The sequence below is a fragment of the Hippocampus bargibanti genome, linkage group LG04, assembly GCF_051943395.1.
Source record: "Hippocampus bargibanti isolate YZ-2025 linkage group LG04, ASM5194339v1, whole genome shotgun sequence".
Taxonomy (NCBI): Eukaryota; Metazoa; Chordata; class Actinopteri; order Syngnathiformes; family Syngnathidae; genus Hippocampus; species Hippocampus bargibanti.
In genome coordinates, this window is record NC_142737.1 from 6,720,683 (window position 1) to 6,747,001 (window position 26,319).

At 39.8% G+C, this 26,319-nt stretch overlaps 2 protein-coding genes and 1 long non-coding RNA gene across 4 annotated transcripts in view; 1 reads left to right on the forward strand and 2 right to left on the reverse strand.

Annotated features, from left to right (window-relative positions):
• Positions 1-14,901, reverse strand: part of LOC148898841 (uncharacterized) — a 67,993-nt gene extending 53,092 nt beyond the window's left edge. The window contains exons 1-2 of the long non-coding RNA XR_016114647.1: positions 14,764-14,901; positions 13,887-13,960 (exon numbers count right to left, since the gene is read on the reverse strand). This is a non-coding gene — a long non-coding RNA (uncharacterized LOC148898841). The remainder of the gene's footprint in view (positions 1-13,886; positions 13,961-14,763) is intronic.
• On the forward strand, positions 14,442-22,719 carry ccnh (cyclin H). The gene is made up of 10 exons (XM_088993776.1): positions 14,442-14,695; positions 14,789-14,907; positions 15,009-15,131; positions 15,211-15,284; positions 15,464-15,677; positions 16,948-17,111; positions 17,218-17,288; positions 17,384-17,492; positions 21,574-21,637; positions 21,727-22,719. The coding sequence occupies exons 2-10, from the start codon at positions 14,791-14,793 to the stop codon at positions 21,751-21,753; spliced, it is 963 nt and encodes a 320-aa protein (XP_088849902.1). The 5' UTR covers positions 14,442-14,695; positions 14,789-14,790; the 3' UTR covers positions 21,754-22,719.
• The window catches only part of rasa1a (RAS p21 protein activator (GTPase activating protein) 1a), a 29,006-nt gene continuing 20,185 nt past the window's right edge, over positions 17,499-26,319 (reverse strand). For both annotated transcript variants that reach the window (XM_088993774.1, XM_088993773.1), the window contains exons 20-27: positions 26,100-26,215; positions 25,922-26,008; positions 25,619-25,686; positions 25,393-25,481; positions 24,247-24,324; positions 24,005-24,139; positions 22,803-22,882; positions 17,499-21,095 (exon numbers count right to left, since the gene is read on the reverse strand). In XM_088993774.1, coding sequence (XP_088849900.1) covers positions 21,047-21,095; positions 22,803-22,882; positions 24,005-24,139; positions 24,247-24,324; positions 25,393-25,481; positions 25,619-25,686; positions 25,922-26,008; positions 26,100-26,215 — 702 coding nt within the window. In that variant the 3' untranslated portion in view covers positions 17,499-21,046. The remainder of the gene's footprint in view (positions 21,096-22,802; positions 22,883-24,004; positions 24,140-24,246; positions 24,325-25,392; positions 25,482-25,618; positions 25,687-25,921; positions 26,009-26,099; positions 26,216-26,319) is intronic.

A 26,319-nucleotide genomic window follows, 5' to 3' on the forward strand; every position in this document is an offset into this window, starting at 1 on the left:
ATTTAACCCATTTTTATGTGAGAGACACTTCCAACATATTTTGATTTCGATTATTTCCTAGAGGGAGGGGGAAAAAAGTGTCTCTCATCCCGAAACAGATTGCTTTCAACCTTATAAATGTCGCTGCATTTTGTGACATATTCAATAAACGCCGTCTCCAAAGACTCTCTCATAACTTCAACGGAAAACATATTGATGTCTTTCCCGGCTCAATTTTCCTGAAATTCAGAGTCGCGAGTCCAACATGAAGCAATTACACTCATGAACAAGGAGTGAAAACCAAGGCGCTGGTGACTCATATGCATGCCGGGAGGTGGAGTCGGCCGATTTGAGTATTTGAGGCTAATAATGGCGCAAGTGGAAGGATGAGCTGCGTCGGTCAAGAGAGAGAGAGGGGGGGAAAAAAAAGTCTGAAAAGGCTTTGAGCGACTGTGGGCGGCCGCTTGTGTGTGTCTCGACCACTTCATGTCACCTCGCTTGTGTTGAATGGGTGGCGTGTGATTGTGATGGGCCTTCATTGGCGAATAGTGCTGAAGGCCATTGTTCCAGTTACACTCCCTGTCTGTCTGATTCTCATTCTCTCTCTTCTCTCTCTCTATGTCGCATTCTCTTTTTCTCTCTCTATGTCTCATTTTCTCTCTCATGCTCTCTTTAGTGCTAAAGGCCATTGTTCCAGTTACACTCCCTGTCTGTCTGTCTCACTCACTCACTCACTCACTCACTCACTCACTCACTCACTCACTCACTCACTCACTCACTCACTCACTCACTCACTCACTCACTCACTCACTCACTCACTCACTCACTCACTCATCACTCACTCACTCACTCACTCACTCACTCACTCAGTCTCTATGTCTCTCTCTCTCTGTCTCCCTCTGTTTCATTCTCTCTATGTTGCTCTCTCAATGTCTCCCTCTCTCCCTCTCTATGTCTCTCTCTCCATGTTTCTCTCTCTATGTTGCCCTCTCTCTCTCTCGCTCCCTCTCGATGTCTCTCTCATGCGCTCTCTCTGTCTCTCTTTCTATGTTGCCCTATCTCGCTATCTCTCTATGTCTCTCTCTCATTCGCTCCTCTCAGTCTCGCTCCTCTCTATGTCTCTCTAAGTCTCTCTCTCTCGTTCGCTCCCTCTATATGTCTCTCTCTCTCGCTCCTCTCGATGTCTCTCTCTCGTTCGCTCCCTCTATATGTCTCTCTCCCATGCGCTCTTTCTCTGTCTCTCTGTGTCTCTCTCTCTGTTTCTCTCGCTATGTTGCCCTCTCTCTCTCTCGCTCTCTCTCTCTATGTCTCTATCTCATTCGCTCCTCCCTATGTCCCTCTTTCTCTGTCTCTCTCTTTGTATCTCTCTGTCCCTTTTCTCATTATCTCTCTATGTCTCTCTCATTCTCTCTCTGACATTAACGAATGGATGATTAAAGCTTAACAAATGATTCTGATATTTTTTTTGAATGTTTTACACTACCCATTTGGTATTTTGAAAAGGTTTCTGGATTTTTCCCATGATGATTCAAAGTTCGCCTGTTACAAGTCTCTTGCTGTATTGTGGTGGAAACAAAGACCGTTCTCAGGACTCCTTCTTAAACATATCAGAGTTCAATTATTAAAAAACAAAATCTAACATTTATAGCATGTCGGGTTTGAGTTTCAAGATCACCAAAATCACCAATTTTCCTGATAAAATGTCAAATTCTGTTTCACCAACATGGGCCAGTGTTTGTATACGCACATGTAGAACCTCTACAAAACTCCAACAAACTTGATAACATGTTTATATTGAATGACTTAAGTAAAAATCTTCAATATAAAGGTGAAAGAATAAACTACAGTGGGACTTTGCCTTACGCACTTAATTGGTTCCCAGACAGAGTGTAAGGCGAACTGGTTGTTTTGTCATTGTTTTGAAATGTTAAAAATCAATAAAATGCTCCCCATAGAAAATGCAACTCCCACTGCCTAAATCATGTTGTGAACAACCCGATGTGTCAAACTACAAAGCATCAACAAAACACACATTGACAAACCCGTAAAACGGGGGCGACGCCAACATGATACAAAAAAAAAAAAAAGTCATTTTCGCTTGAGAACTAATGAGAGCGACAACACTTGAATCAAACAAGGTGTGGGAAGAACAGGCGGAGTATGATGAGGCATAAAAAAAATACACAAATACAATTTATTTATTTATTTGGTGGTGGTGGGGAAATAGAGTGGTGGGGGGTGTTTCTTTGGGATAATTGTCAGGAAGAGCCCTTTGGAAGATGACTGACAAAAGCGAAGCTACAACAGTAAAATTTGTTGCGGAAACATGAAAATGCATCACACTTTGTTCCCCAAAAAGAAATGCAATATTTATGAATCATCCGGGAACTCGCTCTCTGTCTTACACACACGATTGTTCGAGTATTCTCAGCGTCTCATCCATAAATCTTTCCCCACATCTTGATGCGCCTCCCTATAGCGTTCCTCCATAAAAGGATTAACATACAGCAAGCGTCCGTTAACATAACAATGAGAAGTGTTTAAAAATCCATATTTTAAAAGGGGAATGTAATAATCACCGTGTGAAAGTGACTGTACATCATCACATCACAGGCCGAACGCGATGTCGAGTTTCCCCCTTTTTTCATGGTTGTCACAGTAAATATAATATGGGAGGTAAAAAATACATTTGAGGAGGTAAATTTATATGTGGTCAATGTTCGCAGCATTTTAGTATGACTGCACAATTAATTCATTACAAAGGCTGGATTAAATATTTGGCCTATATAAAAATATAAAAGTGCTATAATAATAATAATAATACATTTCACTTTTAAGCGCCTTTCAAAACTCTCAAGGTCACTTAAGTCACTGTTAGATGTTTCTCTGCGGGTGAGCAGCGGCAGCCACACTCGCCAACGTTCACTCAACCCAGAAGTAACTCAAATAAATAGAAAGCTAGCTAGCTAGCTAATACATAGCTAATATATAGCTAGCGAGATAGCTAGCTAATACATAACTAATAGATAGCTAATAGATAGCTAGCCAGAGAGCTAGATAGATAGCCAGACAGCTAATGGATAGCTAGCTAAATAGCTAGCTAGTTCACTCAACCCGGAAGTAACTCAAATAAATAGAAAGCTAGCTAGCTAGCTAATACATAGCTAATATATAGCTAGCGAGATAGCTAGCTAATACATAACTAATAGATAGCTAATAGCTAGCTAGCCAGAGAGCTAGATAGATAGCCAGACAGCTAATGGATAGCTAGCTAAATAGCTAGCTAGTTCACTCAACCCGGAAGTAACTCAAATAAATAGAAAGCTAGCTAGCTAGCTAATACATAGCTAATACATAACTAGCGAGATAGCTCGCTAATACATAACTAATAGATAGCTAATAGATAGCTAGCCAGACAGCTAGATAGATAGCCAGACAGCTAATGGATAGCTAGCTAAATAGCTAGCTAGTTCACTCAACCCGGAAGTAACTCAAATAAATAGAAAGCTAGCTAGCTAAGACATAGCTAATAGATAGCTAGCGAGACAGCTAGCTAATACATAGCTAATAGATAGCTAGCCAAACAGCTAGATATATAGCCAGACAGCTAATGGAAAGCTAGCTAAATAGCTAGCGAGATAGCCACCCAGCTAGCCAGATAGCTAATACATAGCAAATAGCTAGCTAGGTAGCATATGAGCAAAATTGATAACGGCAGTTTAAGGCAAGAAAAAAAAACACTACAAGTACACTATTAAATGTTTATTATTATTATTTACACATGGGCAGAATTGCACTGAAATATTTTGAGAGGCGTGTCGAATGCCCCCCCCCTCCCTTTTGTATCACGTGGTTTGTTATCAAGTGGAGTACTTTTGCTATTGTGGGACAGAAAAAGACCCCACCACAGGCTAGTGTTAAGCCGAAGAAGACACTAATTATTATTTTTTTTTTGTTTTACATTATGTTACTTCCGGGTTGAGTGAACGCTGGCGCATGTGGCTGCCGCTGCTTACCCGCAGAAAAGAAATATGCTGTGACTGTAAAGTGTCCTTGAGAGTTTTGATAGGTGCTTATAAATGAAATGTATTATTATTATTATTATTATATAAAACACCGGCACGGTCACTGAACATGAAATTCTGTCATCAAAATAACAATAAAACTAATTCATAACAAATGAATTGCAAAGGTAGCAACGTCAGTAAATTCCGACCTTTAATTTTGACTAGAAGCTTTTGAGGTGAGCAAAACAAGCGCTCCGTTTGGTTTATTGTTTTCAAAACATTTTTGGATCATTCAGTCTCGAAACACAAACTAACATGTCTATTTTACTCTCTATATCGCTCCCGAGGAAGCGGCCTTTGAGTTTTTAAGTTACTAGAACTTTCCGTTACCTGTCGCACAGACTGAACAAAGACAAACACGCATGCGGGCTCTGCTAAGTGGAATGGAAAGTGAAGGGAGGATATTACAAAATTGCAGCGAGGCCGCGATTAATTGGAGCTATCTGTTTGAGGACCTCCTGCTATGGTGAGACAAGTATACACACACACACAAACACACACCCTTTTGCTGTACTACTAAGAAAACAAAGCCCCACTAATCATTTGAAGCCCGCGCTTTGTAAGTGGGACTCCATCATTAACAGACGACGGCAGTGTGGGGTTTTGTTGGTTTTAGCTTAGCATTCTCAATCAATGGCTCACAGGAAGAGCTTTAATCAGCTTTCTAATGCAGCTGTACAAGAGGTGGGCCGGCCTATTGTCCAGCCTTGAAAGGCCGATCCGGAGGGAGTCCTCTCGCGTTTCTTTACATTCACCTGCTGGGCCCTATTGGCTCTCTTTCTGGGAGAAAAGGACAAGGGGGGAATGAATAAAGAACACGGGCAAAGTGTGGCTGGGCCCAGTCGGCCTTTTGGGCTCATCAAGGAGCCCCCTTGTCATCTCCACAGTTTGGACGCTTAAGCCTCGGCCGTCTCTTTCCCAGGCCAATTCAGGCGCTCCAAGGCGCCGGGCGGCGGCCAAGGATGGCGAACCACAACAAGGCTATGAGCTAATGATATGTTACTTGGAGGGGAATGGAGTACGGAGACTACGCCATGTTGAAAACTCCTTTCATTCATTCATTGATTCAAGAATGGCTATCTTAAAGGACAACCGACGTCTCAGGACAAGTTGTGTCCATAATTTGTAAAATGGCTTCAAATGACTTCTACTGAGCGTATTTTACAAAGATTCCACCACATATAGTAGCTCTATTTTACCTTTTAAGACTTGTGCTGAATGTTCTGGAAGTCTTGTTTTTGGTGTTGGTGATGAGTTCGTACGTGACGTCACTGAAGGAACTGACCGAGTAATAACGGACACATTGTAGCAGTCCTTCCATCACGTCAATGCTTGTTTGGTCTGAAAACCTCGTGTTGCGCCAAGCTCCATATAAGGAATTTATCAGCCTGTGGAAACGCAATACACTGTCATGTCTACAAGAGGTCGCCATTTTCTTCTGCCTCTTTTTGGGTGAGACATTTCCCCCAATGTTGCCTCAAAATGGCACCGAATAAATTCTTTAATCGATTGCAAACATGTATGCTTTCCTCTTCAGAACTATTTGAATTATATTCATAACTGGAGGTGTAACAAGAAAGCATATTCTCCGAATCTGAAGCCATTATTTTGATTCTCCAGCAATGCAAGACGTCTTGGCGTGATGTCGAGAACAGGGGGCGGGACTTTCTGAAAATGCCAATTCGCAGCTCAATTTTTTACAGATCTTGGACACTTTAATTTTTATTGGTGTTTTACATTTGAATAAAAATATCATACTGCGTGTTTTGGGTATTTTTCATGCTATAAAACGTTTTTCTGATGTCAGTTAGGAAACAAAAAAGTGACGTCGGTTGTCCTTTAAGTTAACGAAGAATAAATAACACAAACAGAATATTGCATGGCAATGGGATTTAAGTTAAACGGTACTTTTGACAAACTTGCAGTCCTCAACTACAACCAGCAGCGGTACTCGTGGGTGAGTAGTTTTTAGAAACAGTATTTGCAACAGCATCTTATGTTTTATTGTTCAACTAAAAGTTTTTTTTTAAATTACAGTAATCCATGACAAATGTTGGCGACAAATTATTTTTTAATTACATTTTTTGTGATGTAGCACAAAAGAGAGCCACCGTTGTATATCTGCAACATTAATAATAATAATAATAATAATAATATCTAATGGCTTTTAGTACCTATTAGCTAGCTAGCTTTCTATCTACTTGAGTTACTTCCAGGTTGAGTGAATGCTGGCGCGTGTTGTGCCGCTGCTCACCCACAGAAAAATATATCCTGTGACTGTAAAGTAACCTTGAGAGTTTTAAAATGCGCTTAGAAATCAAATGTAATAATAATAAAAATAAATACAATAACAATAACAAGAAGAAGAAGAAGAAGAACAAGAACAACAAGAACAACAACAAGAAGAACAAGGTTTGATTTGTTTTGAAAAATCATTGCTGTTTTGCCTTATACATTGCGCTGTGTTCTCTAAAACTAATAACCTGTTCAATTCATTGATTTTGTCTTTCATGATAGTCTTTTCTTTCAAGAATGACAATAATACACAAATAAAAGACGGTCTTGGCTAAAAATAAACATGTAAATAAAAAAAGGTCGGTTTCAAAACATCCAGAACGATGTTCTTACACCATCTAGTGAAGAGCGCGAGTAATTCATGTGTGTGCGCGTGTGTCTCCGTGTCGAGGCGAGTGCAGATTCTGTGAAATTAACTCCTGAAAAAACTAAACGTAAACATCATAAAAATACAAATTGCCCCTAATTAATTATCAGGTGAAAGTGTAAAATATTGCTTGAATTTAAATCATTCTTTTGGATTACTTGTCGTTCATTTGTATTAGCACCACCAAAACATTTGGCAATGTTTTAGAATTATTGTTTTCTATGTTACAGCTGAGCACAAGATCACTTGAATAATTAATTACAAATGTTATGGCATTAAAATATTCAGAATAACATCTATCGCTATTTTGTTGTTCTGGACACCATCTTATCACGCGTCATCTTTTTTTTCTTCGTTATAGTTTTAATGCTAATGACGTATTATTTGTGCGCCAGACGCAGCGTGTGCATTGGAATGACGAGAGGTAATTAAACGTCACATTTGTCCAGCATAGTAAAGCGTAGTGCGACCACCTGAAGGTTTTTTTTTTTTTTTTTTGGGGGGGGGGGGGGGGGGGGGGGGGGGGTGAATTGTGTTTTGTAATTGATTGTAATGCTGTGTCCGAGAGAACAGTAATTTCATCTGTGCTGTATGTCATGCATATTAGCATATTTGACAATAAAGCTGACTTTGACTTTTTTTTTTTTTTACTTTTTGACAAAAAAAATAAAAATGTATTTTTGATTTCATCCACTGAAACGAGTCCATATTTTGAATCTATCTTGTCTAATTTGCGGCACTGAAATGTGATTTTTTTTGTCTTTTTTTGACAGCCACTTGCTGGGCAAGGTCAACCATTCACCTGTAAGTAGCGAAATTACCCTAGTCTAATTCCCGTTGTCGTTCAGGTGCAGCCAGACATCTTGCTTTGCATTTTAATGCCCACAACCTGATTATTAAATCTCTGAGGTTGAGTTTTTCTTTTTTTTTTCCCTCTGACAAAAAAAAGATGAGTTGCTAAGCAACCTAGCCTTGATCAAGCAAGCACGCCCTGTTCCCCATTTTTAAACAACCAATTCCATATTCAAGCATGCGCCTCATAATGAGAAAATAATGCATACAAAATGTACACAATACACTATAATACAATACAATACAATACAATACATATTGATTTATGTAGCGCTTTCACACCAGCTAACAATGGCTAACCTTTACCTCGTGCGATTGCAAATTTGAACCCCGGAAATGTTAATAAAAAGCCAAACATTTTAAATAATACTAAAATAAAAGAATACTCAAAATCCCTTTTATATTTATTAAGAGGTTATTAGTAGAATCATTGATTCTGATGGGTCTTTGTCCTTGAAAGGGTTATTCTTTGCAACAAAACATGACTAACCAACTTAAGTTGACTCATTTACTGTCAAATTACATCAACAATAATTTACAAAACATCACATACAACCTTATTTTTGATTTTTTTAACCATGCTGTATAAATAACATTTTTAAGGCCAAAATAATACCATTCTAAACACATATACACACACACACACACACACACACACACACACACACACACACACACACACACACACACACACACACACACACACACACACACACACACACACATTTACAGATACATTTCTCTACTATGTCCTAATTTTAAAAAGTGACAGCATTTGCTGTCACTTTTTAAAATTAAAATAAAAATTAAATAATAAATAAATACATTTCAAATTAAAATAGCTGTGAAATATAAATTTCTCCACTGTGAGACTAATAAAGGCAAATCCAAGCCATTTATATATCATATTTGTTCACTTATGGGGTCGTGCGAAAATGAAGCATGTTCCCCACTGGCTTTTTCTTCACCCCTGCAAAGACTTTTATAAACACTGCCACTCAAGATGTTACCACAGTTTATAACATAATAACATTTGGGACAGGCATGATAAACAATACTTGTAAACACGGACAAAAAAAAAGTGTTTACATGTAGCAACATTTTTTTTCTTTGTGTAACATAATCTTAACACCCCCTAGCTATTATTTTCTAAAAATATCACTTGGACTCAAAGTGTGATTGAAGCATACTTATTTAGAGCGCTAAATAGTTTCGATCCAATTTAGTCAGTAAGTAAAGTGCTAATGCTAGTGTGGATTCAGTTTAAGTGTTGCCCTTAATCCGGATATTTGTACTCTAATTATGCCCGTTAAAAATGGAGGCTAGCGGGTTATTATCTTGCACTATGTTATTTCCCCTCGCGGGCCTCAAACAGGAAGTGTTGATAAATGAGCGTTATCACCAACCTGGACATCCATCACGACGTCAGCGTATTAAAGATATTTTAATGTCATTTAAAGGACAACCGACGTCACTTTTTTGTTTCCCAACTGACATCAGAAAAACGTTCTATAGCATCTAAAATACCCAAAACACGCAGTATGATATTTTTATTCAAATGCAAAACACCAATAAAAATGATTTAAAGTGTCCAAAATCTGCAAAAAAAATTGAGCTGTGAATTGGGCATTTTCAGAAAGTCCCGCCCCCAGTTCGTGACGTCACGCCAAGACGTCTTGCATTGCTGGAGAATCAAAACAATGGCTTCAGATTAGGAGAATATGCTTTCTTATGAATATGGTTTAAATAGTTCTGAAGAGGAAAGCATACATGTTTGCAATCGATTATAGAATTCATTCCATGCCATTTTGAGGCAACATTGGGGGTAAATATCTCACCCAAAAAAAGGCAGAAAATGGCGACCTCTTGTAGACATGACAGTGTATTGCGTTTCCACAGGCTGATAAATTCCTTATATGGAGCTTGGACGCCCTCTTCTGGCGCAACACGAGGTTTTCAGACCAAACAAGCATTGACATGATGGAAGGACTGCTACAATGTGTCCTTTTTTCGGTCAGACTCGTCACCAACTCAAAAACAAGACTTCCGGAATATTCAGCGCGAGTCTTAAAACGTAAGATATAGCTATATGCGGTGGAATCCTTTTAAAATACACTCAGTAGATGTCATTTGAAGTGAGTTTTGAAAGGCGCTTATAAATGAAAGTTATTATTATTATTATTATTATTATTATTTTACAAATTATGGACACAACTTGTCCGGAGGCGTCGGTTGTCCTTTAAGTAACCTGTATTGGTTTGTCCTGAAAAATAAACATTTTATAAAATACAGTAAAGTCTCGTTATATCGATATTCTCGGGAGTCGGAGAAAATATCGATATAACCGGACTATCAATATATCTGATCCTGCGGCATGTAAAATTTCTCCTTACGTTCATAGAAATAGTATTGTAATAAGCAGTACTATCGATAAAACCAATATCGATATAACGAGACTATACTGTATCTCGTCTATAAAGATATGTACATGTACATGTACAACTGGAGAGAATATTACATACGTTATGCACCGTTGTTCGTAACTCGTATTTTCGTAAGTAGGGGAGCGTCTGTATCTATAATACACACGTTTTTTTCCCCAAAATTGACAAGCCTGAATTTTTTTGTAAGAGTGCTTTTGACTCATTGAGTTACTAAGAAACTGGATGAGTCACAGAAAGATGAAGAAATGGATATATATACACCGTAATCCCCAAATATTCATTTTCTATGAGTCTTTCACATTTAATTTATAAAAATAATAATAATAATAATAACATTTTGACACAGTCGACCGTTGCACGTCGTTTCAGGTGTCTCAGTGCGAGCGCATCGATTTTCCTTTTACTTCTCATTTATCAGTTGCTTGTTGTGTTTTCCGGAAACACTGACAGGAAGCGTCAGCTGTTTAGTATTCACTTCACGTAAAGTGGGTCTGTGTTCCTCATTTAGTTCTCTACTGTACAGCTGGGGAGATGTCCGCGGTGCGGGAGTGCTATGCAAATCAGGCCGTGTTTGAATAGAGATTGAGGTAGACACAAAGCTCAATTAGAGAGCCAGCGGGGGTGCATTAAGTGTCTGTAAGGGGGAGGGGGAAGGGACACCCAACCCCCCCAAAAAAACAATGCCAACCAGATGAATTATTTTTACAAATCTTCACTCGCACTGCACGTATCATCAACATGCACTTCCTGCTTTGTTTCCAAGCTCAAACATGTCTCCCATGCAGCAAAATATATGAGAGGGGGGAAGGGCGGGTATGATTGGTAGCCATCTTGGTGTTGATGCCCAGCTTCAATGCACATGACCCATTGCCTGTATACGAATGTCCTTGGAGATGGTTCTGACATCTAGCATCGGTTGCCACGGTAACGGTTGCACAAAGAAGAGTGGGTATATGTTGGGGGTAGGGGTGTGCATGTTGTAATGGAGGGGAAGCATAATTAATATGCACGTCGTGGGATTTGGAATCAGGGTTTTAATTGTATTTGTTGGCGCGTGAAGCTGAGCTGTTTAACAAAAAAAAAAAAAAAAAAAAAAAAAACGAAGACCATCAAATGAGATTTAGTGAGCTCATTGGTCAGAGAAATCATTTGCATGGCCGTCAAGGTTATTTCTAAATGGTTTCCTTTTTGCGCAACAGAGAGAGGCTTTATACACGTGGTGGGAACTATTGTATCAGTCTTCCTCCTTCGAGACATGCACGGCCAAGGTGACAATGTACTAATTCATCAGTCAGCGCTTGGATTTCAGGTGATATTGTATCCGGGAATTGCAATCTTTTCACGTTTTGTGTATGAAAAGGTTTGTCATACGCGAGCAAAAGACGCAATTCAAGATGGAGGCTAACTTGATTAGAGAGGCACTAAAAATAGTTTAAAATAAAAACGACAGATAGCTAGCGAGCTCTCTAGCTGGCTACCTAGCGAGTGAGCTATCTAGTTGGCTACCTAGCGAGCGAGCTAGCTATCTAGTTGGCTACCTAGCGAGCGAGCTAGCTATCTAGTTGGCTACCTAGCGAGCTAGCTATCTAGCGAACTATCTAGTTAAATATCTACTTGCTACTTATTATTATCTACACATTATTTTCATGACATATTGAGAAAAACAAAATATCACGACAGAGGCTTTACTAAACAAAATATAATCAGAAATAACCCTTCACTATGTGGCTGTCTGCCTACTTATTAGCTATATCACCATCTAGGTAGCTGGCTATTAATTAGCTATATCACTATCTATCTAGCTATCTATCTATCTATATACACATTTTATTTCTAAGCGCCTTTCAAAACTCTCAAGGACACCCCACAGTCACAGGCAAGGTCGAGGTACTTCTGGATGGAGTGAACGCTGACGCGGGTGGCTGCCGCTGCTCACCCACAGAAAAAACAATCCTGAGACTGTTAAGTGACCTTGAGAGCTATGAAAGGCGCTTATAAATGAAATGTTTTATTATTATTATTATCAACGAGACTGATTGAGAAGATCTGTATGGCTTATGTCTGTGTTATATTGCCCCCAGGTGGCCATGGCGGGGTCAAGTCAAGTTAAAAAAAAAAAAATATAATTAAATTACATTAAATTCATTTTTAAGTTTTTTTTAAGTTCATTTTTATTGTTCATATTAATGTGTGGTGATATTTTAATGTAAAACCCAGCACGATCTTTAGCTATATTTTTTTAAATGGCACAAAAAAAATCCCCCTAAAAAAAGACAGCACTCAACTGGAATTATCCGGTAATCTTTGTTTCAATTTTAAATTCTGCACCACCAATTAAATGTCATAACATTGATACTTCAAATAAATTCAACCAAGCTAGCAAAGCAAGCTACTAAGCCAGTGAAGAACCATCTAATTCCAAAAAGAAATAAAACGATAGATAAACTGCTGTAAAAATCCCTCAACCCCACAAACGCTTCTAAAGCACGATATAACAATAACAATAAACATGAGGTCAATCTTCTTCTTTCCTCCGTTCATTTTGTATGCCCCGAAGAAGACTTTATAATAACCGAAATGGCCCCTGATGGGTTCTAAGACAAGGTGTGAGGATAATATTATAGACTGTAATGATAATAATAAAATACGGTACATCATAACTACATTTATCACCTGTGGTATTTTAGGGGGGCTGAGATTGGGTTTAAATATGCTTGTGTCTTGTAAAGTGATGACCCGCAATCACACCGTTTCCCATAAATCATTGGCAAGAATGTAAAACACACACACACACACACGCACGCACAGGCACACGCACACACACACACACACACACACACACACACACACACACACACACACACACACACACACACACACACACACACACACACACACACACACACACACACACACACACACACACACACACAGGGTGGAATTTCCATCACGTAAAAAAAGGCGTGTGGTTGCTTGGGGCTTGAAATGTCCAGGGGTCCCTGAATGCATCATAAAAATGAACTCATATTTCTCCCCTTTTGATTTAAAGCAATAATTATTGGTTCAATCTTAATTTACGCATTTAAAAAATGTATTAACCTATCATGATAGTTTTGAGCGCAACCCTGACCCTTCTCCTGCATCTTCTTTCTGCTTAACTCACTTCACAATTCATAGCAGTTTGGCATGTAGAACATTTTTTTCAATGAAAAGTCTTCAAGTGTTTGAAAGCTAACTGTCAAACTAATAAGCGTGAACGAAAGAGAAAATGCATGTTGTGTACTTAAAACCACCATAGATGTTTCTGTAAACTATACGACTTGGACACAAACGGTGCATCAACACATGTAGACTTTCACTTTTACATAAAAAAAACACTAATGTAACTGCAGTTTGACAACAACCACCAATAAGAACTTTAAAGACTTGTACTAGCCCAGAAAAGAGACTATTCAAACATACACAATTTTGAGTTTATATGATGAACATTTTTTGAAATATTAGCAGTTCACTAATCTGGTGGGCCCAATCATTGGGGTTGCATTTACTACTGTAAATATGTTCCAGTATAAACATAAAAACACATTGCTGACCGCTGTTAGTTAATTTAGACATTGTGATATATACACCCACCGCCCTCATGCGGACACACAAGTGTGTGCGGGTACACAAGCAACCCCCCACCCCCATGGGCGTGCGTGAACGCAGACAGGCTGCAACGCATCAACATTGCATGGTTTCTTATGTTCATGCAAATTGAAGGACGGGGTTGAGGAAAAAGCAGCAGGACACAAATCAACAAATCACAAACAGACTTAACGTTTATCGGAGGATTACATACACAACACCTCCGCCCCCCCCCCCCCACCACGATGTACATACCTGTTGAAGATGTATAATTCCTTAGTTGTGGTTTTATGCAGGCTTGCAGGGCTTTTTAGGACAACAACACCGACCTAGGAAATCAAACCATAGCAGTGTTGATATGCAAATGAGAGGTTCCCGCTGCACTCATGTGCCTTCATTATTTATAAATGACTGCTGTTTATGCAAATTGCTAAGCACCGCTACTCGGGCGGAGTGTTGAGTGGGGACGTTTCAAACACAGCCTGTGATCAAGAGCTGCCGTGCTCTTAAATAAATGCAGCTTTTATGCACACAGGTTCAATGTAGATCAATTTATAGTGAACTGCAAATTTTATTCAAATGAAAAATAACACAGTACAGCTTCTGTATATAATACTACGTTGCACACTATAATTACAGCGATATTCTATAAAATGTAGTTTACGTTTATCTTTTAGTGTGGCAATGTTTCTCAAAAACACGAAAAAACATTTTATCCAGATAGATATTCAAACTACAAAAAGAAAATGTTATTGCGCGGTCGAGCAGAGAATACGGTAGCGACATCAACAAGCGACGACATGTTACGTATGAAGTGCGACTGGTATTTATGGCAAGTCGTTTCATCAAATTCACGGACGAACAATAATCTAAGTCACTCTTGTTATCAGCGGTAAATACTATTTTTTTTTTCGCCCAAATGACTCGGATTAAGTAGATTTACACAGAGCCGACGTTATTTTACATGCAAGACAGCCGTCGTTGAAAGCTGCTTTGGAAGCACAACGCACGAACGTGCAAGACATAAACGCGACAACAATTGCTTCCACTGTTTTCGATCACTGGTGAATATCAATGAAATAAAACGTCTTTATGTTTGCTATATCTGTGAAACCAACAAACAATTACTCACTTTTCAGTGACGTATTTTCTTGCAGCCATGTTCCATGACAGTTCCCAAAGAAAATATTGGACCTTTAACGACGACGACGAGTTGGAACTGTTGCGGTCTGAAGCCAACCAGAAGTTCCGAAAGAAGATAAGAGACAGCGGGAAGGTTAACGACACTAAAAATGCCACAAATGTTTACCAAACTTTACCTTGCACACCTTAACATGACCACACCTCTTTTTTGGTGCAACTCATCCACTCCCACAGCACGTGATAAGCGAATCCGTGTTCCTGAACCGTCACGAAGAAGATGTTCTCTTCAGAAGCTATGAGAGAACACTGCTGGATTTCTGCAATGTTTTCAAACCTGCAATGCCCAAATCTGTTATTGTATGTATTTACATGTTTATTGGGAGGGATAACGTACCAGAAGCACTTGTGATGAGAAAGTTGTGTTATTTGTATGCAGGGTACAGCCCTTATGTACTTCAGAAGATTCTACATGAACAACTCTCTAATGGAGTACCACCCAAAGATTATCATGTAAGTAGGGCGGGTGGTGAATGCTGAACTGCAATGGAGTCGTGTTTTTACGACAATGGTCAATTTAGTTTGTAACCTCAAAATGTCATAGTGGCACCATTACAAATTCAAATTGGATTGAGGGTGACTGTTGGAAGTAATTTATCCTTATGTCATTTTTTCCCTCCTTCCTTTCTCAGGTTGACATGTTCATATCTAGCCTGCAAGGTGGACGAGTTTAACGTATCCAGCAGCCAGTTTGTGGGAAACCTCGTGCAGGAGAGTCCGGCCGAACAGGAACGCGTTTCGGAGCAGATTCTAGAGTACGAGCTACTGCTTGTCCAGCAACTGAATTTCCACCTGGTGGTCCACAACCCTTACAGACCCCTGGAAGGACTGCTCATTGACCTCAAGGTGGGCCAATTTTTAGATGCAAACCTCCTTAAAATATGTTAAAGAAAATACAGTGTAAAGAATTACACAGCATTTTCCTTAACTCATTCACTACCATTCACACATTTATTTGGGAATTGAAAATATGATGTAGCGCACCATTCCTGAATTTGTTTTTATTGTTTGGGTGCTGATAAAGTGCTGGCCATGGCCTCTGGCACTGTTTTTCATTTCCACAAGGGGGAAGCATTCCCCATTTTTTCCATGTTAGCGCTTTGTTTCAGCTTCAGCTGTTAAAGCCCTGTAAAAACCAATATGTATGTATTGCATTGTATTTTGGACAGCCGCCCTCATTTCAAGCTCATATAACTCCAGACCCATATAATTTAGGAATTAACTCATTTTTTTTCTGATGAAAGAAGAGAGTCGAATGCGTCTTACGCTGCATTGAATGTTTATGTAGTCCTAAAACTCAAGATTCTGTGGGTCCTGGAATTCAAGTGACAATGACAAACCCCTTGGCACTGCAGTGGACACATTTTTGCACGTGTGGCAATGAATGAGTTAAAGGGGACAGCACATCATCTGTACTTCTTTGAAGGTGTCAGACGTTTTGCTCCTCATCCGAAAAGCTTCGTCAGCGAACTAAAGTTGTGCTGGTAGCTCTGGCCCTATATCCCTAATGGAAAGAGATGGTGTGACAGACCTCTGCTTTGATAGGTTCCTGCTCTAAGGTTGGGTGGAGCAGAGGAAGCTAATATGATAACTTCTGTTGTTCCGTCTGATTATGTTCTATGACTGGCTCTGATTTCCCCCATTCGCTCTGGTATCACCTCATCAGCATGACTAAGCCTATGTGGTAACGATCTAAGACGTCTGTTGTAAGCGCCATGGTGGTTTTAGGTTTAATTTGGATCGTGTCGGCGGATACACAAAATAAATTAGGATTTTCTGCCATCTTGTGAAAAATCGGACACGTAGTCGGGAAGCATTACTGTAGTGCTGTGTATGACTAACTGTAACTGGAGGGTATATTGTCATTGGTTGCCATGACAACAAAAAGATAATTTATTTGGTCTTATTCTGTAAAAGTGTTTAACATTTCAATGCAAATCTTTATTTGTGTGTTTTTCTATTGGGATGGAAATACAGACAAATAAAGGTTCGCATAGAAACGTTAAACACTTTTACAGAACAACAAGGCCAAATAGATTATATTTTGTTGTCATGGCAACCAATGACAATATGCCCTCCAGTTACACTAACTTTATCCCCATCTCTCACCGTCCAGACCAGATATCCGTCCCTGGAGAACCCAGAATCCCTGAGGAAGAGCGTGGATGACTTTCTGGCATATGCGGCCATGACAGACGCGGGGCTGCTTTTTTCCCCGTCACAGATTGCACTCACTGCTATCCTAAGCAGCGCCTCAAGAGCCGGCCTCAACATAGAGAAGTAAGCAAGTTTGAAATTCCGTGTAGCACAAATAGAAAAAAATTAGCCTCCTGTCTATTGTTTACAAACAATAAAGTGCCTTATGCGATTATGTTTTGTTTGATAGCTACCTGACTGAATGCTTGGGACTGAAGAACGAGCAAGAAACGCTGTCCAAAATGTACGACTCGATGAGACGTGAGTAATCCACCATCAATAAAATGGGAGACGTTGCATCTTCTTGCAAAGTCGGTGAACCCGCCCGCACGCACGCTTCCTTTGCTCGCCTGTAGGCATCAAAAGCCTCCTGAAACGATACGAACTTCCCAAATCTGACGAGGTGAATGCATGTGAGCAGAAGCTGGCGAGGATCCATGCGAAATTTGCTACAAGTTCAAACAAGTAAGGATCATTGTGACTGCCACGGAACATTCAAGACTGTTCATTTCATGACATTTATACTCCATTTTGCAGTTTTGAGTGACACTTGAAATTAAAACCCGTGAATAGTGACGTTTCTCATCTCTAATCGATAAACAGGGATGAGATTGACAAATGAGGAAAAAAGTCTGAAAAAAGGGAGGTGCACACGCATATACTGTTATATATATACATAAATTTGATTTAAAAAAAAAATGTCAGAATGTATTATTTAAAATAACTATGATAATACTCACCATTAATATGGTTTTCTGTTCCTCATGATTGGTAAAAATCCAGCCAAACTATCGCACACACATTAGCTTGCACGCTTGCTTTCTGCTGCCTCTCACAGTATAATAATAATAAGTAATAATACATTTAATTTATAAGCACCTTTCAAAACTCACAAGGTCACTTTACCGTCACAGGATAAGTCTTTCTCTGGGCGAGCAGCGGCAGCCGCACGCGCCAGCGTTCACTCAACCCGGAAGTAACTCAAATAGAATAGTCACTATTCTATTTGTGTTACTTCCGGGTTACTATTCAATAGTAAGACAAATAGATATTGATGCTAACGTTAGCATGGGGCTTGTACCACTGACATCATTTAATCACTGGTATTGTTTCATTGCAAATTAGAATTTATCAAATTAGAACCTGTTCTCTCCACAATGGCGAATAAACTCTTATTCAAAAGGGGGCGTTTACCTGTTTCGACATCAACGGCACCTAAATCAAGATCATCCAATCAAAATGGCACTTTCCGCCAACCGGCATCAGCATCATCCAATCAAAATTGCCCTCTACGCCAACAGAAGCCGAAACAGGAAATGAACAGTGAAAAAGCGAAATACATATTTAGTTTTATCTGGTCATTTTGGTCTGAAAAAGATTACATAAATTAACATCAGTTAATGTGGTGTCACACAAACTACCGGTACATTACAAATTACAACTAGAACAAAAACATGTAAAATGAATTTCTCATTGAAAGGTGTCACTCAAAACTTGCCATTCGGGAGCTCAAATTAGCTTGTGGACGTTTTCTATAGTGCATCCTTTCCACCGTCAGTCAAACCACTTCGTCTTTACGTCACAGCAGTTGATTTTAATTTATTTTATTTTTGCCAGCTTGTCGTATCTACGATACAAAAAAAAAAAAAAGTTCAAGGTTTCAGTTCCAGGTAGAAAAAATAAAAAAGGATAACATCACCAAAAGGTATGAAATAAGAAAGTATCAATACTAACACATCACAGCAGTCGGGTCTTGCGTATCTGGCGGTGGTCTCATCTCACATTTGGTGAGCTCGGTGAGGTCATGAGGTGCGCACTTAGAGCCACGCTACATGAGACAGGCACGGATTTAGACAAAAGAGGCCAAGCCCCCTACCGTGGCGCGGTTACTGCTGTAGTAGGACAGAGATGCGGTGATGTGCTCCCAAGAATAAAAGCAAGAGAAAAGCAGGGTACATGCATACTGACAATTGTAACATCATGAACAAGGAGTCATCTTAAAATATTTGTAATTCCAATGTGACCAACAGATAACTTTATAATGCCCAGAATATGCAGAAGGGGGTGTTAATGTACCACCGTTGCACACATTTTCAAACTGTAGTATGAGTGCTCCCTCTAGTGGTAAGTCACTAGTTAAATGTCCAAACTCCATAATAATAAATAATAATAATAATTATACATTTAATTTCTAAGCACCTTTCAAAACTCAAGGACACTTTACAGTCATGGGATAAGATGTTTTTTTGTGTGGGTGAGCAGCGGCAGCCATTCGCGCCAGCGTTCACTCTGCCCAGAAGTAAGACAGCAGCACAGTTATGAAAGGAAGAGGAAAGGAAAGAAAGAAGTCGAAAAACAAAATACAGGAGCTATAATGTGACTTAACCCGGTCAGCAAATTCAAGTAGATCTTAAAAGTGAAATATAACAGTTGTGTTAATTTTTTTTAATAAAGTTTTGAACGTTTGAGTGTATTCCAAATTGTATTACAATATTATTATTATTTTTAGTTAACTCATTCACTGCCGGATGATGTGCAAAAATGTGTCCACTCCAGTGCCAGGGTTTTTGTCATTTTCACTCAAATTGCAGGACCCATAGAATATTGACTTTTAGGATTACATAAACATTCAGTTCATCGTATCTCACCTTGGACTCTCTTGTGTCATCAGAAAAAAATGGTTAATTCCTAAGTTATATGAGTAAGGAGTTATCTGAGGTTTAAATGGGGGCGGCTGTACAAGATACAATACATACATGATTTATATAGCGCTTTAACAACAGTTGACACTGTAACAAAGCGCTAACATGGACAAAAGGCAAATGCTGCCCCCTCGTGGAAGGGAAAAACATAGCCAAAGATCTGACCAGTGCCTTATCGGCACCCCAGGGAAGAAAAAAACACAACCTGAACAAATTCGGGACTGGCGCTCCACGTCACGCTTTTCAATTCCTGAATAGATTATAAACCAATATGTATGCATTTCATTGTATTTTGGACACCCACCCTCATTTCAAGCTCATATAACTCAGACCCATATAATTTAGGAATTAACTCTTTTCTTCTGATAAAAGAAGAGAGTCTAAGGTTTCTTACACTGCATTGAATGTTTACTTGATATTCTGTGAGTCCTGCAATTTGAGTGACAATGACAAAAACCATGGCACTGAAGTGGACTTTTTTTTTTTGCACGTCAGGCAGTGAGTTAATGGAACACACGGGTCTTTAAGCGTTATTTTTTATATTGGTCATGGCGGGCTGTATTCACAGCGCCACTGGATTTGAGAGTTATGAATGAACAGACAAAAAAGTTTACAACCAAAGATAAGTTAGCCTAGCACCTTATACAACCATACCTCTTTGGATTTTCTGACAGTTTACTCAAAATCAATATACACGTACCCTGCTTTTGAGCAAACCGTCTGCTTTTCATTCTTAAAAGCGAAGTTTATGTAGCGGAAATTAACACATGCACAAGACAGGTTACACACACGTCTGTCTCCTCAACATAAACTACCTTTCTGCCTTTTAGCTACGTCATACAAACACATTTGAATTTTTCATCGACAAAGCATCATAAAAAAAACTTCATGTGGGGTGGATGGTGTGTAGAAACGGGACTTTTAAGGCTTGTGTTCAAATTCCCTGATGACGCTACTTCAGTGCTTTGGTCGCCTTGCTCCCTCAAGCAACCCCTCCCCCGACTCTCTTTATGTTCACACCCATGTGAGTTCAAACAGTTCTGCAGATGATTGTAGCTCAGGTCCATCCCATCATTAATCGTGGCAACACTGTGTCTAAAGCATATTTGGGAACAGCCTTGGAAGGAAAATGTTCACATACGCAGCAAATGTGTATCCATCCACCCCCTCTGCTCTCAGTAGTGGGAGGAGGGGCAGCCATATTGCATTGGAACTATGGAGATAGTAGGCCACATGCTGAGAATTAAGTTGAGGCCCGGACAAGGTTTTGCTCTTTCTGGCTGGCACTTTGTACTCTCAGGTGTGATTCCACGGAATTCACATGACCTGGATGGCAGCCGCCAGTGACATGATGGTGCACTCTGTCCTGGAAGATAAAGTGGACATATTGGGGAAAGGTACACACCCGTAAAATGTGAGTGGATTTGCTACTCTAGTGCAGCGATTCCCAACCAGCTTCACAGTTATTCCATTGTCACGCTATTGCTTGAAAAATGATTGACTACAAATAAATGCGCTACCAGGAGATATGGTACACAGTATATTATTGACCCGTGTTATCGACTTTTTCTTTGGTGAGAGATGAACAGAAAATATGCGTCTTAGCTCAACAAAGGTTGGAAAACACTGCATCTAGCTAATTTATTCATTTGATATGACATGGGGGGGAACTACAACTACGAATGAAAAACTACTAAGGTTGCATTGATGAAAGTGGAAGGTTGTTTGGTCACAAACAGCGATCGTAGAGCTTGGCAAGTCCAGCATATTCCAAACTCATATTTATGAAGTACTACTTAGAATGTCACAAGGGAATCATTTATTGTTATTTTTCTGTGTGACAGCAAACGCAAGCGAGGCTACGAGGAGGAAGGCCATGTAGCAAAAGAACCATGCATAAGAGAAGAGGTGAGAGACCACATTCTACACGATGGATTCGCATGGTTGCAAATCTGCTTTTTGTCATTCAATTTGATGGTTTTTTTTTTTAATCACAGGAGTGGACGGATGAAGACCTCATATGACCACTCGTCTTCAAACTGACCAAAAATGAAGACAAATACATCAATTAGTTATTGGTTTGTTCGGATTGTGCATTATGAATAAAATGTATTTTTATACACCCTGCCTTTCATAAGACAAAGAACAAGCCCATCAACTACTTTACGTACGAAAAACTGTTTAATAAGTGCATGCATGTCTGATACAGTCTGTACTATTTCCCACCCAAAATAAATCTGCTGTAAACACTTTGCACCATACTTGGATTGTCAGATTTTTTTTTGAGGGGGGGGGGGGGGGCAGGATTGCAAAAATTTGGGAGAAAAAAAAGCTTCACCAACAAAATAGCTGATACAAACAGAGAAGAAAAAAATCATTTCATCTCTCTTATATACTCATGATTCCAGCAAGAGAATTTATTCTTATATAAAATAACCAGACTTGGTTTTCTGTAAAAGACTGTTTCAAATCTAAAAAACGGAACAAAACAATCGAACAAAAAAGAACCAAGCTCGTTGCCTTACGCTATCAAAAACTTTGCAAAAGAAGTCAGTCGCTACTTACAGTATAAAAGCATCCTTGCTCGCAGTCCAGTTTCAACAAAAGACATCACTAGCTTCTTCATGTCAGTTTCCTCATACGAAGCGGGGGTAGAGGGGATCGGGGGGTTACACTTTGGCAAAGTGTGCTAGAGAAGGGCGGCGAGGACCGAGAACCCAGTCAGGTTCCAAATAGTGCCCCTTATGTATAAGGGAACTGATTGTACCCAAAATTGGACTCATTCACGCAGTTCAATGGGGGGGGGGGGGGGTCACCAATGCCAGTGAAGTACTACATTGGTTGTACTCAGCTGTTGTTGCATAGCTCTCACGGTGAATGGGACAACATGGAGGGGAATGGATGGGGTGGGGGTGACTATTGGACGACGACGTTATGAGGCGTGGGTGGTGGCGACGGATGGAGTTGCCATGGAGATGGGGGGGGGGGGGGGATAAAAACATGCGAGGTCTTCCCCGGTGCAGCACCCCCAGTGCGGGAGACTTGTCAAAATGTGGTGTTGATGCTGTACTACCTGTTGCTGTTCGACATGGCATATTGAGCCTGCTTCTGTTGGAGGAGCTCCGTGATGGCCAGCAGCTTTTTTAAAACATGCTGCACATTGGGGAGGGGGAGAGAGAAGAGACACCAGTTAACATCCAATAAGTCAGTGATATTTCCCACATTTTTTGCAATTAAACTATTTTCCCAAAAATTACAAAATATAGAGAGGCACAATAGGTCTCGCAACTACTGTGAACAGCCACCGCCTCCATTTTCCTTGGTAGAAGTATCGCGTAACCCCAGGCTCTACTTTAGAACATTATTATTATTATTATTATTATTATACATTTCATTTATATTTGGAAAACCCTTAGGTATTCATCTATTATATTTGGAAAACTTTTTTTCATTCATTGAAAGTGTGCCTTATACTCTCGTACGCCTTATCCAGTCGTACCTCGGTTTATGAACGCTTTAGCTAACAAACATTTCGCCTTATAAATATTAAATTCGCAAGAATATAATCTTGGCATATGAACTAGTTTTCGGGAAACACACGGAGCGCCACAGTGGCTGGCGGACTAGCTTTCCGCGGATGAACACCAAACCACAGCGCCACCGTGACTGCCGGACTATTTTTCCACGCCTCCTTTCTCTGAGTGCATACGTGGCATGTAATCAAGGATACATTTGCTATCATGGATCCAAAAAAGACCCCACCACAGGCTAGTGTTAAGCCAAAGAGGACACAAAACAAAATTACGGTCGAGCAGAAGAAGATCATTGAACACGAACGTACGACAACTTCACTCCGATATCAAGAGGCAACTACATCAACGACCATCACAAAGGTAAATAAAGCGACTTTATTATACAGTACAGTTTATTTCTTTAATTACAATAGAATAGCACATTTATTATACATAAAATAAGGTATATTTTGTGTAGTTTTAAGGCTTATTTAGTAGAAAATTATGTTTTATGAGGACCTGGAAACGGATTATTCTCATTTTTAATGGTTTCCTATGGGAAATTAATGTTTGGAAGACAGTTTTTGCCTTACACACACTTTATGGGAAGCAATTAAGTTCATAAGCTGAGGTATCACTGTATATGGAAAAAGTTTGAAAATACACCGTTCATTGCAGGTGCACCTTATACTCCGGTGCGCCTTATACACGGGAAAATACAGTAGTTTCATGTCAGCAAAGGGACGCACGACTCATCTCTCACCTGCTGAGCCCCCCTCTCATTACTAAGCGTCCGAAGTTCATCTGAGTGTGCGGCGCAGAGCTCGTGCAATGCAGCCAGGTCTCGGGACAGGTCCGTCCTAAAGTGCTCTGTGGTTTCAGGAAGATCGCGAACATTCTGGAAACAAAATCCCGACAGCAACTCTGTGTTGATTGCGTCATATTGCCGGCAAGGATGTCAACCGCGAGGGAAATTTACCAAAAACTCAAAAAAACATTACTTACCCCCAACTCATCCAGGAACATGATCATCCTATGCTTGTTGTTTTTGATAAAAGGATTCACACCCTCCATATAAGGCTCCTGTGTGTGTGAACACAACGGCACATTGTCAGACGATGTCATACCGTCAAATGGCGTTCCAGGCAGATGTCTTAATGTCAGAGATGTTCGCTCGAACACTGAACAAAGGCTCGAATACAGGAAGAGTGTCTTATTGCCGGCAGGGGGCGCAGTTTTCATGAAGCCACTTCGTGTGTGCGCTTCAACGCCCGACCTCAGAAACCATTTTGAGAGTGACCCAAAAAGATGCATACCTATTAAATTTTCAATTGTGGCTTTGATTAAAAAGCTATTTATTTCAAATTACAACCTCACGTTATTCAGTTTATGGAAGACCATTCACCAAGTTTCAGCTATTTCTGTCAATTTTTTCCCTCTTTCTGGAGGTTGACCAAAAAAGATGCGTCCTATTGAGTCCCTCACTTCAGCAATGTTTTCTCCCAAAAGAGGAGTTTGTAAAAGTGATTGACAACTTTGTCAGACGAGTACATGTTTGCTTGCAGCAAAATGGTGGAAATTTGGAACACATCTTGGGAAAGCCATAAATTGACTAAACATTGACATAAATAGCTGAAACTGGTGAATGGTCTTCCATAAACTGAATAGTGTGGGGTTGTAATTTGAAATAAATAGCTTTTTAATCAAAGCCACAATTGAATTTTTCATGGGTACACATCTTTTTGGGTCACACTGTACATGCAAATTCAAGTGATACATTAGTAAAACGCTCCCTTCTTGATTTTAATATCCCTTCAAGTCGTCCCCTGGTACAAGCACCAACATCCATAAACCAACAGAATGTAGACATTTTAACGAGTGACCTTTCCATAAACTGATAGATTTGTAACCTGGCTAATGACCTCTTCCTGTGAAGGAGTTTACCAAGTCCTAAATTAGTCCAAGGCCAGATCTCCTACATGAATATGACAGTTGAACAGGCTATGTCTGTTCGCCTCAAATTGACCCCAGATTCTCTGTGCTGTATTGTAGGCCTTGTAGTCACACGTGTTCGGCTGACTAAGCATACAACAGGATGAAACTTTTAAACACAATAACTTCTATTCTGTCTCATCTCTATCAGTCTCATACCTTTGCACCAAATTCCACTAGGTTGGCGAGGTTCTGAACAGATTTTGCCACCAGAGTGAGGGTCCTGCCCGCTGTTGAAGATGGAGGATCTGTGAAGAGGACAGAAACGTAACACACCAGAATCATGCCTGGGAAGTTTATTGGACGGGTCGAGCAGTAAAATACAAAAGTAAAAATCCGCTCAAAGAGCAAGAAGGAGACGTCTGACTTTTAGCTGGCTGCTTACCGGCAATGATGTTAAACATTCTCGGGTTGAGGATGGCAGGACCGATGAGTCTTAGAAAAACAAAACCACTGAAAGAAAGAGAGAAAGAGACGTACGTTATAACAAAAGGTGAGATGACCGATAAAATGCAATATTTCTTTGATTTGCTACCTATCAAGTGGCTGTAACGTAATGTGAAGTCAATATCTCCATTTATCACATCTGTAAAACTCTAGTGCTTTATGTTCATCATATAACAGTTGATGCAATAAGGCGCTGATTTTTATCAGTAAAAACCAAGTAAGAAAACGTCTTCGCATTTACCTTACAACTCTGGTCCTCATGGTGGTATTAGTTGGCCACTTCTGCTGCACAGATTTTTGCAAACAGCCATAAATGAATCTTAGCGTCCTGGAACAATAATAATATTCAGCAATCATCGACTCATTCAGGATATCGCCATGAAAACGGTACGCTTAATGAAAGTCATCCATGCGCTTACGGTGGTAAGATCTCAGCAGCCATGAAGATCTTTTCGACCAGTTCCGACAGGATATTGAGGAGGTGAGCCAGGTTTAGGTTGACATCCTCATTTTTTTCCAGTTTGGAAGGGTTCAACTAGAAATGAGACGGATGGAAACCAGGCAAATGTCATGTCACAGCTCCTGTATGTACAATTCTGAAGCTTGTAAGATTTGACGTTTGTGTGAATGGACGCATTC